Raw genomic sequence first — 16,761 nt, forward strand, 5'->3', positions numbered from 1 at the left:
GGCTGCATTGGGAAATATTTAGCACTTTTTTTCTTTGTCTGATTGAAAGAAGATCGTCTTCAAATTGTATTGTCTCTACTATCACCAGGATTAACAGAGGAAGAAACTGCCAGCGATCATCTTACTTCAAGCCTCCTTTGTGACGATTTTCCCAATATTTACACAGAATTGTTAGGCCAAAAGATCAGTAGGCAGCACTTTTCTGGCAAACTACAAGAAATGGATAGACAACTATCGTACTTACAAAATTTGGCAGAAAGAATGGAGAAAGAATATAGCACTACTAAATTGGTACATTTCACTTCATGTTCTTCTGTTTAAATCTTTCTCTTCCTTGATAACAGGATATCTATTTAAATAGATTAATAATTATATGTACATTCAAATGGAGGAGAAAACATATGTCTTTGATGCGCCGCTAGATTTCTGGCTGGTAGTGAATTGCTTAGAAAACTTTGTGCAAAAGTTAGGGATATAAATAATTTTCCTGTGATTGGAAAAAATACTTCATTGATCTTACATTGGACTTGAGTGGCTTAAAGTAAACCATTTAATTGTAATTCAGTTTAATTTTAATTAACAATTTTAATGAAAAAAGTCACATACAAACTAATATATAAAGTGTAGAATTTTATTAATACTTTCATTGTGAGGACAGATACACACAAAAATAATAAACTGTAGTGAATCCAGTGTTAAAAGCATAGATCCAGATATACTTTCTAATTGAGTCTTCATCATAAAAGAACCTTCTGCAAATGTGAAGAAAAATCTGTAAAGGAGAGGGGATTTTTTTATATTAACAGCTGCAGTTGTATTTTTTTTTCCCAGTGTGTTTGTATTAATTTTGGACTCTTGTATTGATTAAGATGGGGAAAAGATGCTTGGAAAAGACATGTTCTTGAAATAACAACTTTAGACATATATTGATTTAGGTGAGATGTGCTACATGTCAGAAGTGTCTCTTTTTTGCAGTTTGGGGAAACAGCAGAAGATGTCAGTGTGATACCTGATCAAGAAGAGGATGACATACTGTACTTTGCACCAGGTGTTAAGCTTTGCAAAGCAGGTGAGTGTTACTGGCTGAGGCTTGGGTTGAAAATAGTATGGCTGTAAGGCAATCTAGAAATGAAAAGGAAAAGATGATTCAGAGTATATACCTCCTTAACTTAAATGCATCTTGACCTGAGATTGCATGGCAGCCTGGCCACCTCAGGAGAAAGGGCACATTGTTTATAGAGATGCCAACAGGTATAACCCTTGTCCCCTTTCATGCTTTGTCTCACCTTTTCCCTTTAAGTCCAATTTGCTGCATGGTCCTAAAAAATAGATTAGGAATGTTTGCACCTCCAAAAAAGTGAGGAAGATACAGAAGATGACAGCTTTTATGAGGTAAAACATTCTGAAATGAATAAAAAGCAGTAGGAAACTTTAGCAATAATACTGTTATCTAAGTGGCTCTCCAAAAATCAGTAAGGTAGAACATCATAAATAGTCAATAATAATATGTTAGAGCAGGTTAGTCATAATAACTTAATTTTTATTTCATCCACAACCAATTTAATCATGTGGCAAAAAATCCACACTGTGGTAATGGTGGATTATAATTCAGTACTTTAAGATCAAAGAGACATAGATATTTTAAAAATATTCATCTGGTACCAACATAATTTCTAAAAAGATCCTCATGGTTGATGTAATTTCACAAACTAAGGCATCTCTATCAAAAAGGTAACTATCTCCTGTCACGTAATAGGAGCACATAAAGGAGATTTAGTAGATATATATGGAAGAAGAGAAGCCTGGTCTCAAGCCATTACTGGTAGACCTTGGCTTACAGTGGCAAATGGGACTGGAATTTTCATCACAAAGCAATGCAGTCATAAACCACAATGTCAATTCCTGCAGTCCCAGTTGCCATCGTAACCTGAGGACCATGTGTGTTGTTAAGCAAGGACCTCATGTGATCGCAATTTCTGACTTCCTGCCAGCTTTCCCACTGACTTTGTGGGAAGACAGCAGGGAACATTGGAAATTGCAATCATGTGACTGCAGCTCACCGTGACATCGCCACACACAATTGTGGGGATGTTGCAACGGCTGGAACTCTGAGGACCAGTTGTAAGTACCATTCATTCAGTGCCATCATAACTCTGAACAATCACTGAATGAATGGTCATAATCTGAGGACTACATGTATGCATTTTAAAGATCAAAGCCACAACTGGAATTGAGTTTGGGAATTTGCTATGGAAACTGATTAATTCTGGTCATAATGTAATTTAGGCTTCCAGCTCCAACCAGTAATCTTACAACTCTGTTTAGGACCACAAACATTTGGGAAGCTACCAGTGGAAGATAAATGTGGCCAGGCTGTTTTCATAATGAGTGGCTGGTAGTTGACATAACAGCTGCAGCTGATAAAAGAGTCTTTGTGCTACTGAAACCTCTTGATTTTATAATGATACTATGGGATCAGTAAGCATGTCCTGAGCCTTTAAAGGAGCATTGCCCCTTACAGTCCATCAAAGCACATGCCATGATAAATCCGCACTCAACTCTTCGTTGCACTTGCTGTAAGACAGGAATGTAGCTTCTATCCTGAAAGTTGCATAACTTTTAATATTGTGCTGCTTCTAACTTTGGTTTCACTCTGTTCTTCTGTTGAACTAGAACGTTATTCAACCCGGGTAATAGTGGAGAATTTTACAGAGGAGAAAGATACCTTAGAAGCAAAATCTTCCCAAAATAGTTTCATTGCCTTGAAAACACCTTCTGTTTCCCCTTCAGTATCAGCTGCTAGTCATCCCAAGGTCAAAAAGCTGTCTTCCGGTACTACTGTTTCTTCGTTTTATTTGGTGATTCTGTAAACATATTCCTAATTGTTTCTAGCATGTGTTTTTTTGCTAAACTTTAATGTATCCCTATTTTTACACAAACCAGTTAACAGTTCTGAGATTTGGAATGTGTGTGATAATTCTGCCTTCATAAAGATCTCTTTTGATTCCAGCTTGACTCCTAGTGTCCTAAGAAAACACGTCCATGTTGCCTTTTTGGTGACAATATAGGAACAATATGTCATTCTCTTCTAGGATGTTCGTTTTGACTTCCAGTCTTGTCCTCAGCCTTGGGATTTCATGGCAATGTCCTGTTCAAGTTCTAACCAGATCCAATAGTGTTTAGCTTTTTGGGGATCAGTTGAGGTCAGCTAGATTCTGCTACCTACTGAAGACCCTGTACTCATAATACTTCTGAAATAATAATTTCATGTAGCAGCCATATTTATTGCTTTATAAGGCTGCCCAAATTATCATGAACCAGTGAGATATGCTGGATAGGAAGTTGAGTAGAAACACCTGTGCTCAAACTTCCATTATTCAAGAAAGTGTGAGATGTGAAAGCTCACACTAATTTGCAACTAATTTTCCATGGATCTTGTAGAATGCAACTTCTTCACCAGTTATATTATTTAGTTTCTGCCTTCAGAATCTCTTAGAGAATCAAATTATTTTTTCTTAGTATTGTTAACTGTATGAATTTGGTCTGTTGATTTGTTATTAAATTATGAGTTTCCCCTGTCAACATTCTAGGAATGATACTGACACATCAGCCTGATTCTCTGTGGTGGCTGTCTCAGTCTCTTGTGATAGCCCAAAACAGCAAGTTCCTATTTTCTGTTTTGTTACCTGTGCTCTATAACAGTGTTTCTCAACTTTGGGAGCTTTAAGATGTGTGGACTTCAACTCCCAGAATTCCCCAGCCAGCATTAAAGTTCCCAAGGTTGAGAAACACTGCTCTATAACCTGCTTAGTTTTTGCAAAATATAATGGAGAAAATATTATCGTAAATATCCCACTAAACGTTTCCTTCACAAAGTTGCTTTGCCTCACAACTACACATTTACATTACCACAAAGTCTTCACTGTGTTATGTGTAAGATTGCAATCTGAAGTTTGCTAATACCAAATGAAAAGTTGTGATCTTGTACTAGCTTGTGAAAGGGATGTCTGGTCTTCTATACTTATTTCAGACACTTAGGCTTGAAGGATTGGCCTATTTATCAAGTGACAGAAGAGCTTTTTAAATTCTGTGGGCCAACATATACTATAAAAAGAGTAATAGCCCTCAGTCTATTTATTTTAGAGTACCATCATGTAAGAAAGGAAGTAATTTTTGTTTTGTTTTGTTTTGTTTAATGATGTCTGGGTCAGTGACCCATAATACAGTTTGACTTGACTTGAAAGGAAATAATATTTGGTCTAGCAGTTAAGGCACTGGGCTGGAAACCAGGAGACTGTGAGTTCTAATCCCTCCTGAGGCCTGAAAGCCGGCTGGGTGGCCTTGGGCCAGTCACTCTCTCTCAGCCCAAGAGCCAATCAGGCGTGGCATGAGAGTTCTAGTCCCACCTTAGGCCTGAAAGCCGGCTGGGTGGCCTTGGGCCAGTCCCTCTCTCTCAGCCCAAGCCACCTCACAGGGTTGTTGTTGTGGGGAAAATAGGAGGAGGAAGGAGTATTAGGTGCGTTCCCCACCTTGAGTTATTTGTAAAAATAATAAAGGCGGGATAAAAAATAAAAAATAAAAATTTTGATTAATATTTGGCTGTTTTATTAAGTGTAAAAGTTGGTTTTAGCCTAATGTTACACATTTAGTGATAAATTCTGTTTGTATTGTAGATACCAGTTTTAAAATGGAAGAAGAAGATAAGAGGTATGTATGAGAAAATATTTCAGAAGCATTTACTGAAGTGAGGAGAATCATACTGGGCAACTTTCGTACCAAAATGTAGACACCTCGCTATCAATATACAAGCTTACTAATCATTTTGGAAACAGATTCTATCCTCTACTTAGTAGCACATTCTAAAATGATAGGAAGAAATTATTTTATACTGATTATAAAGTTTTCACTGATGGGTTTATTGAGAGCCAAATTTGACCTACAGTAGTCCTAATCACACAGATATTAACATCTAAGGAAAAATATACAATTTTATAGCTTGCTCAGTGTTACAAAGTAGGATCACTGCTGACATGAACATTAGGCAGGAAATTAAACAACCTGAGAGGTAGCATGACGTTCCATTCATACTGAAGTTCAAGAATAAATCTCTTAAACATATTTTATTTGTTTTTAAAATATTCAGTTTTTTATCTCAGCCCTAGGAAGCAGGCAGTGGCAAAACACTTCCATAATCCTGCCAAGAAAACTGCAGGGAGTAGTCCAGGCAATCACCAGGAGTCAACACTGACTTGAAGGCAAAAAAAAAAATTGCCTCCCTGGTTTAAAATATAACAACATCACGTGACCACGCCATTTAGCGATGGCAGTTCCAATATCCCGGTTGCTAGGCGAGGCCCTCACTGCTGGCTCCATCCCGCTGCCTCCTCCCCAGCCAGGCCCTGCAAGCTCCCTTTGGCAGACAAGGCTACGCCACCCTGAAGCATTTGCCTCCCTTTTAAGTCTCCCCTCCTGCCCATCTCCCCACCATCTCTGCCCAGTGCCAACTGCTGCCACGGTTGTCCAGGGAGCCACTGCCCACACTGCTGCCTGGCCTCCTCCGCCAGCTGAACGAATGGCCATTAAGCCAGGACCAGCTGTAGTGTGAGAAAATGATTAAAATCCATCCTTTGCCTACACTTGTATATTTGTAGCATATCTTGTATTTCAGCTATTTTTAAAAAATGTAAAGATATAGAAGTGCCATTGAGATGTTATTTAATTTGATCTCATTGTTTATTTTAAAAGTAGCTTTCCAGTTTGCAGCAATATAATTAGTTTTTTCTACAGGTATTCAGAAGATCCCCTTCAAATCACTGGCTTTACTGATGTTTTGGACATCATTAATGATCTTATAGTGGAGAATGGTGTTTCTCCGTTAGAGCTGGGTCTTACAGAAACTCAGGCTAAAAAAATGGCCAGGTAGTGTTATATTTACACTTTCAATAACTTTGCTCTTTGTACTGATGATGCTGTGTTGCAAATGTTACGTTGCATGATGCACCAAAGAGCATAGATTTGATAGATCAAAGTAGTCGGTTTTTTTGATAAGGAAAAATAGAGTGAACGATTGCAAGTTACCTCCAAATAGTGAAAAATAAAGAAAGTAGATGAATTTGTTTCTGGGTTAAATATTTTCTAAGATGGGGCAACGGATGGAGAAATGTTACGATATGCAAATGCTGGTAAAATGCTATTGGGTAGTATGTGGTCTGTTCTGAGGAATGAATGTTAGTTGAAAAGAGTGGAAGTGGCTGTGGGCATGCTTCTCCCCACTTCATATGGAAGTGAGAGTTGGGTATGTTAGGAGGAACAAAGTAAATTGAATGCAGTTGGAATGGGATACTTAATAAGTGGGTGCACTGAAACAGATAAGAATGAATGGGTGCTGATTGAAGGTGGACTGAATACAGAACTGAGTGACTAGTATAAAAGAACCTTGTTGAGATATATCCGATGACAAACAGCCTATGAATGGATCAGTATCCTTGGGCAGATGGGATTGCTTGTTTCCATACTTAGTATTTCTACCAGTCCATTAAATAATTACAAGTAATGATTATCTGTAAATGTGGATTAGAAAAAGGGCAAAAGAACAAAGGAATGCTAGCCATACATTTTTTTTCCTGTAAATTATGGCCATTTGTCATATTTTTACTTTGATGTTTTTTTTCTTTAAATAACAATTGCCTTGCCAACTTCTGCTTGTTATTACAAATTTAGAAATAGCTTATTTCCACTGCACAATTCTGGAATCTTTAAAACAATTTGGGAGCAAAATACGCTATTTTGATTAAGAACCATGTTGTAAAAAAATAATGTGTCAGAGGCTCTGACTTTGTTATTTCAGTCTTTCAAATATACCAAGTAGACAGTCATATAAAGCTGAGAAGGATAAAAAAGAGTTGCATGCTTGGATGAAAAGAAAACGAAAAGAGAGACTTGCTGAATATATGCAAACTCTGTCTGAAAAGCGGGCAAAAGAGCACAATCCATTCCATTTGAGAAAAATGGTAAGGCTATTTGCACTGAATTGTTACAGCTACATTAAAAGGAGAAACGTATTTTTTAACCAATATTAATCTCTTTGTTATAAGTTGTATTTCTAAATCTGGGTGGCCACCCACTCAGAAGCATGGCATATCAGTTATAGGAGCAAATATGAGAAGAAATATGATGATGAATTATAATAACAATGAATCATTCTAGAGCCTGAGATCAGAAACCTCACCCAGTGTAAATCCCTCAAAAAAAATTACAGTGCTTCAGCGAAAAATTCTGGTTTCCAGCCACTGTTTTTATTTCCACGTCATGCCTGTGGACCTCAAGTGGACTCAGATATTTCAGGGGAAAAAGATGGTGGGGACTGCAAGGCAGAATTTTGTTATGCGGTGCCCCCAGCTGTCAAAAGCAAGTGAGCAAGCAGAACAAAGAGGAGGGCTTGTTCCCATTGGGTTAAGTGAGTAACGGCAGAGATAGTATAAAAAGCACTGAGGGGGCACTCTAGAGACAGGGAGCCAAGGAAGGATATTGGGGAGGGCAGCCCAAGGGGCAGGACCAGCTATGTGGGGAGTGGGGGGAGAGAGAGGATAGAGCAGTTAGCCAGGGAAGTTGGGAGAAAGGAGTCCGAGAAGGAGGATGCACAGGAAATGGAAGGACGTGCAGCACTCCTATGCATGGAGAAAAGCGTTTGGTCCCACCATTTTGCAGCTGATCATCTTCCTCACAGCCGTTAATTTTGGTGGCACCTGGGATATGGGTACTCCTTAGAAACCCAAAATGTGACCATAGCCCCCCCAAAGTGGAGATTTCTGTTTGATTGTCTGATTAACCCATGGTATATTGCTACATTATCCCTCAGAGTATGCTGAGAAACAGGCCAAGTGCTGCAGAGTGCCTTTCCCCTTGGCACACCAGCTAACCAAACCTTGAGCCTAGACATTTCTTACGGTGGAGGTGGATGGCTCTTTCTGTTTCCTCTGATGATCAGGAGCAGGTAGAGAGGGACTAAACAAGTGAAGAGGAAAGGGAGTATTTCCCATGGACATCCCCCATTCTCAAAGGCCACAGTCTTCCAGCTAATTCAGAGAAGACTGGAACACCAATTTCTCCCCTTCCCTTTGACCAAGAGGAAGGGGACAAGCTGTCAAAGAGGAGGAAGAGAGAAATACAGATTATTTTGTCCTCCCAAATCTTATGATTTGCAGTTTTAAAACCCTGTATTCTTCAAATTCATCCATCATCTGTGGAAACCCAAGTGGGAGTAATTGAGAATTTCTCCAAGTCTCAGTTCTTGACAGCATGATTCAGGGGCGGTGGCTGTTGTCCAGGAAGAACAGGCCATGCCAGGGGTCTTTAGACTGCTAAAGTCTTTTGTTAAAGACAAAATCTCTGTAAAACCATGGTGGAAAATTCTGCTGGATGAACCAGTAACATTCCACACCTGGAAACTGTAATCTCTAAGGACAAAGGAAACTTTAAAAAAAATAATCTTGATGATCAAAAAGTAAGCTTTTCTTTAGAAGTCAAATATTTATTTCAGTCATAGTCCAACATAAAATACAATCAGGAAAAATTACACACGTTACAATAATAACACTGACAATTGTAAGAGATAAAAGATAACTAAAAGCTAGGATTGCTAACTCAATGTTATAATATTAAAACACTAAGATCTCTCTATAAAAATTAGTAATATTAATACTAAAACTATGAACTAAAGGGGTGGAGGCTCTGAAGGCTACAAAAAGGATGTAAAAATAGATAAATTAAAAAATATATTGAAAAGGAATTCTCTGTAAAATTACTCAGTCCCCTTAATTATCTGTTTTCAAATATTAATTGCTGCCAAGCAGAATCTAGTGATGTATGTAATGAACAGGTCCTTATCTGTGAGGAGTAAAATGAAGAAGGAAACTTTCATTATGACCTATAACATGTGTCAGCAAAGTAAGAATGAAAGTTTCTCAACTATTTTGGTAATAGGGTAGTGTAAAAAACATGTGATGGTCTCAGTAGCGTTTGTGCTATGTGGACAGATTCTTTACACATGGGGGCTTTGGTAAATCTCCCATTAAGAATGGATGAGGACTTACAGGAAGCTTTATTTTCCCATCATGCTTGTGGCTATTGTTTCTTAAGCTAAGCATCTTGTCAGTAAAGTTCCTGAGAATAATATTAAGCTTCCTCAGACCAGAAGGTTGATGTAATATTGGTATCTCTTTGTATTTTTCGTGTAGCCCCTTGGGCTGTCAACACAAGAGATTAAATTACAACAGAAAAAGAAAAAGGAGAAAGATAAGTATGTTATTTTTCATTGGAATTCTAGACTTTTAATCCACCGTATGTGACAATTGACATTAGAATATCAAGTGTAGATTGTCTATATGTGACCACATACCTTTCACTGGTCAGTCAAATTTTATGTTAATTGAATGAAATAATTCTAGGATGAAGCATTTGAGTTCTGTGCTCAGGGATAGGATGAAGGAAAGTATTGGGGAAATTTTCAGTAGAACTGGCAAAAAGTCATCAGAAGAGAAATTTTGTGCTGGGGACATAGTAGAACAGATCTACTGTATTTATTCTGTGGGTAAATTCACTCTGCTGTAGGCTTGAACCTTTAGGGGAATTCCAAATTCCGTATTGTTTGGCATTCTCCTATATTTTAAGAGAACGTGTACCACTGATGCAAACCTGAAAAAATAAAGATGAACCCAAAATCGTAAGTTTTCCTCAGCCACTTTTGCTGGTACTAAGCTGTGTGACATTTTCAGTCCTCTTGTCTCTGATCTTCATTACTAATATTTTTGGGTAGAGTTTGTTGTATGGAAGTTGAACAGACAAAATCAAAACAATGTCTCATACAGTGGTTTACAGGTTATTTCTTGTATCTAATACGTTTTAGTTTTAAACAGAATATTTTTGTTTTCTCCCCAGTAGTGACAAGCTTAGATTGTTTTTAATTAACCTAGAAGGGAAGAAGTCTGTTAAAAAAAATCTGCAGTTGTTTAGTAATTAGTAATTACTAGTTAAATTGGCCCATTTGCTTTCTCTGAAGGGTCTTGCTGTCTGAACATCATAATCTGAGAGTCAGCGAAGCTCTCACTCTGATGCACGACTTGCTGTCTGATACAGTGCAGCTCCCTTCCAGGGAATATAAACCATTGCCCAGAAGAAGATCATCTTATGATTTTAAGCAGCCACGCATCACTTCTGCTGGAGGGTAATGTATTATAAAGTAAATATTGCCATTAATTTTCCTACTTCATTCTCAGATTTACCAATGTGACAACACTGTGCAAAGCTTGTCAGACAGAAGTCCCATTGAGTTCAGTTGCTCTTCTCCTAGAAAAAGATGTTATCAAATTCAGCATTAATATTAACTTTTAACTTCACTGTGGTTCTGTGTCATAGCAAAGGCAAAGTACCGAGAAGTGATTGTCAATCATACTTTGGTATGTTTCTTAAATCATCCCCATCACTGGAAAGAAAGTAGATCATTCAGCGCAATTCTGGTTGCCAGGTAGGCATTCATCACCTAAAGCAGTGTTTCTCAACCTCAGCAACTTTAAGATGTGTGGACTTCATCTCCCAGAATTCCCCAGCCAGCATGTCGTTCTCAACCTCAGCAACATGTCTAGAGTTTTGGGAAGCTATTCTAGTATATACATTTGCAAAAAGTTCTAGAATAATTATTTGTATTATAAGAATATGGTATATTTCTTACTGAAGTTTCCATGGGAGGAACAAGACATTTGCCAAAGTTGGTTTGGGTCCAGCAAGATCCCTTTCAAGTCTATCTTGTGGCACAACTTGGAAGAAGGGTAAGAAACCAAGATCTGCTTTATCATACCAGTTATCAAATATTCAGTTCGCAAAGTGCATGGAGCATTTTTAGTCTGTAATGTTTTACACATATATTTTATGTACTAATGTTTAAATAAATAAGCAAACAAGCTTTATGGAAAAATGGAACAATAATTCTATAATAATTCCACTTCAATAGAGCATTGAAATGTTAGGGTGCTGCAAACATAAATATATAGCAAAGAAGCTCTGTGCTCCTGCCATGCTAAAGACAACAAGAATCACTAGATCACACTGAATTGTAATCTGGAGATATAATTTCAAGTTCATAATCCATAATGGGAAAGGAACAGTTCTGTTGTCTTTTCTGCCTAAGGTCGACTTGGCCAAGCTCCTTACAGAAGAACGTCATCAGAATCCTATCAAGCGGAGACATCTTGGAAAAGCAGTAGAAGCCAGAGGCAGTGGACGAGTAGCAGGCTTGACCTGAGAAGCCATGGTTTGTGATTGCATAAAACTCAATGCTGTTCCTTGGTGCTCATCTCCACTTTCCCTTTAGAGGCTTTTTGCTTCTAGAAAACGAAGATCTTCCTGTCACTAGGCTTTTTCAGTTGGGATTAGTGCATAGCTATTGAACTTTTTTCAGATTTTAACTTTTTTTGTTCACCTGCTTTGAGTACTTTAGGGGTCATCTATGCAAATGCAATCATTAGCTGAACTAAGGTAGCTCACAGAAAGCCTTTATCTCATGAGCCAAAGAAGTCAGAACATACCTAAAAAGATGGTTGGCAGAACTTACAGTATAAAGATCTCCCTCTCTTCTTAGTTGGAATGCTTTCCAGAGCTTGGTACGTTTTTTTTCCCTACGTTGCTTGGCAGGCTCATTGAAGATGGCCACCACTGTTTGAGAGAGCTCTAAAAATCTGTTCTGCAAGCAGTAACTGTAGTCCAGAACTTGAAACAACTATGGACTTGCATTCTGTGCTTAAAAATTTTCAAGGCCTGTACTCACTACTTTTTTTCCTTCTTCTGAGCTGATAACCTTTTGAGGGAAAAGATACTGTATCTGAATATTACGGCCAGTATAGATTCATGCGTTATAATTACTTTTTGACATAATTTAGCTTGTTGAGAACTCTGTGACCACAACAAGACAGAACACTGTTTTGAAGCTCCTATGAGCCTTCTTTAGATGGATGTGAAGGGGCTGCAGGAACACAGAGCATTGCCTTCTTGATGCCCTGTACCTGAATGTGAATGGTGCCTGCTTGATCACACATATATCAAGGGACATGGGAACTTAGATTAATCACAGTGTCCTTGACAGTGAGCTTTCTCCCATCTATGCTCAGGTGAGGAGCAGCCTCAGATATTCTCGCAGTCCATTTATGACTCCATTTGTTAGGATACTGAAGCTGGGAGGAGCATCCTGTGAGATCTTGAGCATTATTCTGGGGTCCTCTGTCTCTCTCATTAATAACATGCATGATCGATGTCCAGGTCAACCACGGTGGAGGAGCCTGTAGTTAGATAGAAATGTGTAAGTAGAAGTTCCATTGTAGATAGTTTAAGAGACATAAATAGCAACACTAAAACTTACTTGATCTTAATACAAAATTCAAGTACAAACTACTGAATATTTAAACAAATTAAAATGTGACATTTTGCCCTCCTCCAGCTTCTGATCAGACAAGAGAGTCAGTGAGTCAGAAAAGGCTCCTCACTTCTAGCATGACATCTCAGGCAACTGAGGAGACTGAAGACGACACTGTGAGTGTTTGGAGTGTTCCTGACGAGATCCAGCAAATATTGTATGGCACATCTAATTCCCATTTCAAGAAGGTGAGGACAGCAAAGTAATTAGTAGAAACCAGGCTACAGCTCTGGAATAGTTACTTGTTTGTGTCTTCATTTTTAAGAAATATAAATTATGACAGGCCCACATAGTAGGGACCTTCAGAATGGAGATCTGTGTTCTGATTTCTGCTTAGCCTAAGGTGACCTTCAGTCAGATACCAGCTGTTATTGTTGTGAGAATGAAATGGTCAGGGGAGAAATATGGAATATCCTACAGTGCTTGAAGGAAGAATAAAGTAAAATAGAAAATATGAATAGAAAATAAAAATGAAGTACAATTATACAGATAGTTGTCACTTAACGTCTGTTCATTCAGCAACCATTTGAAGTTATGATGGCGCTGAATGAAGGGACTTATGGCCAGTCCTTGAAGTTCCAGCCATTGCAGCACCTGCACAGTCACATGAACAAAATTCAGGTGCTTGGCAGCTAGCTCGCATTTATGATCATTTGCAATGTCCCATGGTCACGTAATCACCAGTTGTGATTTTCCCTGCCAGCTTCCAACAAGCAAAGTGAATTGGGAAGCCAGCAGGGAAGGTCACAAGCCGCTCAGGTAATACTCCCACCTTTCTGTGCTGACACGCACCGCACCCTCCTTCCCTTCACTCATAAGTACCATGCCCTCCTTCCTCCTTTGCTTGCACACACGTACACCCCATGCCTTCCTTCCCCCTCTGCTTGTGTGCACTGCATACTCCACAGCACCCCCTTCCGCAACTCACACGCAACCTGCGCTGGGCCACCCCCTTCACCGTCTTCTTTCTCCCGCTGTTGGCGAGGCACCCAGGTGAGGCAGCTGCTGGCCCTTCACAAGACCTTCAAGAGAATAGAGTAAGCTGTTTGTTCTTCTACATGTCGAAAGCATTGCGATCGAGCTGGCAGCCCAGGGCTGGGAGCTGTGGGCATGCTATGCAAACAGCTTACAGTACTATCTTGAAATCTCTTTCTCTCCAATCTCTGCTCTGTGGGATGGGGGAGAGAAAAAATGCAAGTGATTTCTGTAGGCAATATCTCCTTTGCCTGACCCCTGACCCTTCCCCCTGGGCCCCACCGAGCAGAGAGATTGGACAAGAGATTTCAAGGGAGTAGTGTAAGCTGTTTGTTCTTCTACACATCAGAAGCAATGCGATCAAGCTGGCAGCAGGAAAGGGTCAGGCAAAGGAGAGATCACCTGCAGAAATCGCTTGCTTTTTCTCTCCCTCCTCCTCGCAGAGCAGAGAGATTGGAGAGGAAGAGATTTCAAGAGAGTACTGTAAGCTGTTCGCAGAGCACGCCCGTGGCTCCCAGCTCTGGGCTGCTGGTGGATTGCATTGCTTTCGATGTGTAGAAGAGCAGCTTACTCTCTTGCAATCCTTTTCTCTCCAATCTCTGCTCTGCAGGGTGGGGACCACAGGTCAGGGACAGAACAACATGTACAGATTGTAATGGTGATCACGTGACTGAGGGACGCTGCGAAGGTCATAAATGGGCCATAAAGTTATTTTTTCAGTACCATTGTAAATTTGAATGGTTGTTGTATGAATGGTCAGTAAGTGAGGACTACCTATATGTACATTTTGCACTCTTTCTATACTGGCATGGTTATAATAATGATCAAAGAAGTTGATATTTGCTGGGAACAAAGTACATCACCACACTGCTGATAATATACATAATTTATTTTGTATTTATGTCTCTCCTGGGAGAAGAGTCAGGATCATATTGCTTAGAATGCCTTTTCAGAGGGCAAGCGTTTACCCTTGACTCCCAATTCTAGTTTTGGAACTGGTGAATTCTTGTTACTCTTCTAGTCCAGAGAAACAGGATTATAGTCTCAGAGTTAGGAAAAAGAGTGTTCCTCAAAAGGAAAACATGAAGACGTTTCATTTGAAGACCCATCAACTTTTGAGGTGGGCAGAACCACGCCCTCACAGGGTGCCAGTGGGCCATGCTGTAAGACGGCTATCTAGCCTTTCCAAAAACTGAGGCCAGGTCAGTTGGAAACTTTCCAGTGTTCCTCCACTATTGTCATGCTGTGTTTTTCACAGGATTTTGAGGAGGCAGAATAGAAGGGGAAGACAAGCTGAGGCACCCCTCCAAAGGAATCACTGCTGTACTACACAAAAATTTCCCTATGATAAGGCAGAGCCATTCTGAAAGAGCAGGGCAGATGCATTCCGTGGAGATTGTGCTACAAGACACTGATGACAGTGAGGCACAGAAGAAGAAAGCAAGGAAAATGAGAGGCAAATGAATGGTTTCCAACAGAGATCAACCATTAAGGCATATTGTTGGAGCTTATGCTTTTGTAGTAGCTTGCCTGATTGTAGCCCAAGAGGGGAAAAACTCTTTTTTGGCCTTGAAAAGGTCTCTTGGTTGGCTGGTCTACGTCTTCTCTCATTCATACTTCTCTCTCTCTCTCTCTCTGTGTGTAGGAATCTTCACTTCCAGAAGACGCTTGCTCCATTGCCAGTCTTAATAATATTGACAGTGTGTCTGAAAGTACCAGCAGTATCCTTAGCAAGCTCGACTGGAATGCCATAGAGGCGATGGTAGCAAATGTGGAGGAGAAGTAAAACAGTATCTAGCCTGTTCTGGTCTTTAAAAGGCTATTAAGCATAATATATAGATAAATAACTGCTGGTGAAGTTGCAAGATCATCAAGCAATGCTACAAGTAACATAAAGGACCAGTATTCACCCATTCAAGAAATTCTGCATAACGTTCCAGAAAAATCCAAGGAAACTTAAAAAATGGTTACCTTCAGAATAATTTGAAATGCAAGGTGACGTTCCACAGAATGGCATTTTAAATTTTGTAGAATATGTAGGTGTTTAATAAATCTGGTGAACAAGGTCCTAGGGATGTTACTAACTTTTATTTCTGAAAGAGTGTTTAGAATTTAGATGGCCAGACTTGCATCTTAATTTCAATGAATCTTGCTTAAAATTATGAATATTTAAATAGTATTTCTATAATAAAATAATACTTGGTTTGTTTTAGCGTTATGTTTGTAAATGCTTTTGCTGGGGGGACAAGTTTGGGGTTAACACTGACTCAAAAAACACAAGTAAAATGTCACATTACTGTTCCCCTTCAGAAATATTTCTTCTTTAGCCTCCAACAGAATTATTCAAAAGCAGTATGTATTTTACGCTATGGATTTCTCTTAGCCTGCCACATTTAGGAGATAGTTCATAATAGTAAACTCTCATGAAACTAGGAAAGTTTCTGAAGATTTTAATGCAGTGGGCAATAGAGTACGATATCCCCAGTGCCCTCAGTTCAGCACCAAGACTAGTCTACTCTGGCCTTTTGGTTAAGATGGCAGTCTGCTGAGTCACAGTTTGTTCCTTTCTTCCTCCATGGGTTGTTGAAAACAATATGGCAGGCATTTGTGAAGATAATGTGCCTTGTAAGCAGAAGAAATAGCTCCCCCCCCCCCCCCCCGCACAATCTGTCTCCCCTTGTCGTGGCTCAAAGGTCTGATGAAGGAGCATGGCTTTGCGGGAGCAAGTTGCTGCGTGTCCTCACGAGGCAGGGAGGTTTGCAGAAACCGTTTTTAGTTCGGAGATACAAAGAGAGCAACGGTGACTGCAGAACTGTCTTCTGAAATCACAGCAAGGGCTATTACAAATACGGAGCGTTTAGATATGATGCCTACGATCAGCAGAAGGTCTGCAAAATACACTTCCAAAGTGGATATTTTAGAAAGGAAGTATATTGATATTCAGAAAAAGCGTCAAAGAATAAAGAACTGTTGCTGTTTTATATGAAAAAAGAATGGAACCCTTAGAAGAAGAACATACTTCTTTTAAAAACGACACTCTGCCAAAATAAATTGGACTGGATCCATTGTCTCCTCAATCTTATAAAAAATCTGTGTTGAAATTCTTTGCGTTTAGAGTGATTGTCCCTTGCTGATGCGATGGAGAAATATTTTCAGGGGGGGGTTCAACCAGAGTATTTTTCATTCTTCATTTTCTTTCATTTTTAAAGTGTTGTGGTTTTTTCATTTGACCCGATTAGGGCTGCACCAGTAGGTTTTTCCTAGTGTTTTATATTTCATTGTTTCTGTATTTTATTTCCAGATTAAAGGGGTTCCCCTCGACAAAA

General features: G+C 39.3%; 1 protein-coding gene across 1 annotated transcript in view; it reads left to right on the plus strand.

Moving 5' to 3' along the window:
* Nucleotides 1-16,761, plus strand: part of CPLANE1 (ciliogenesis and planar polarity effector complex subunit 1) — a 74,171-nt gene extending 57,410 nt beyond the window's left edge. Inside the window, exons 43-54 of the mRNA XM_063293165.1 lie at nt 89-291; nt 976-1,069; nt 2,674-2,832; nt 4,674-4,707; nt 5,788-5,919; nt 6,848-7,010; nt 9,237-9,298; nt 10,058-10,222; nt 10,732-10,823; nt 11,183-11,305; nt 12,485-12,648; nt 15,081-16,761. Of these exons, the coding sequence (XP_063149235.1) occupies nt 89-291; nt 976-1,069; nt 2,674-2,832; nt 4,674-4,707; nt 5,788-5,919; nt 6,848-7,010; nt 9,237-9,298; nt 10,058-10,222; nt 10,732-10,823; nt 11,183-11,305; nt 12,485-12,648; nt 15,081-15,221 (1,532 nt within the window). The 3' untranslated portion in view covers nt 15,222-16,761. The remainder of the gene's footprint in view (nt 1-88; nt 292-975; nt 1,070-2,673; nt 2,833-4,673; nt 4,708-5,787; nt 5,920-6,847; nt 7,011-9,236; nt 9,299-10,057; nt 10,223-10,731; nt 10,824-11,182; nt 11,306-12,484; nt 12,649-15,080) is intronic.

This window comes from Candoia aspera, chromosome 2, assembly GCF_035149785.1.
Source record: "Candoia aspera isolate rCanAsp1 chromosome 2, rCanAsp1.hap2, whole genome shotgun sequence".
NCBI lineage: Eukaryota > Metazoa > Chordata > Lepidosauria > Squamata > Boidae > Candoia > Candoia aspera.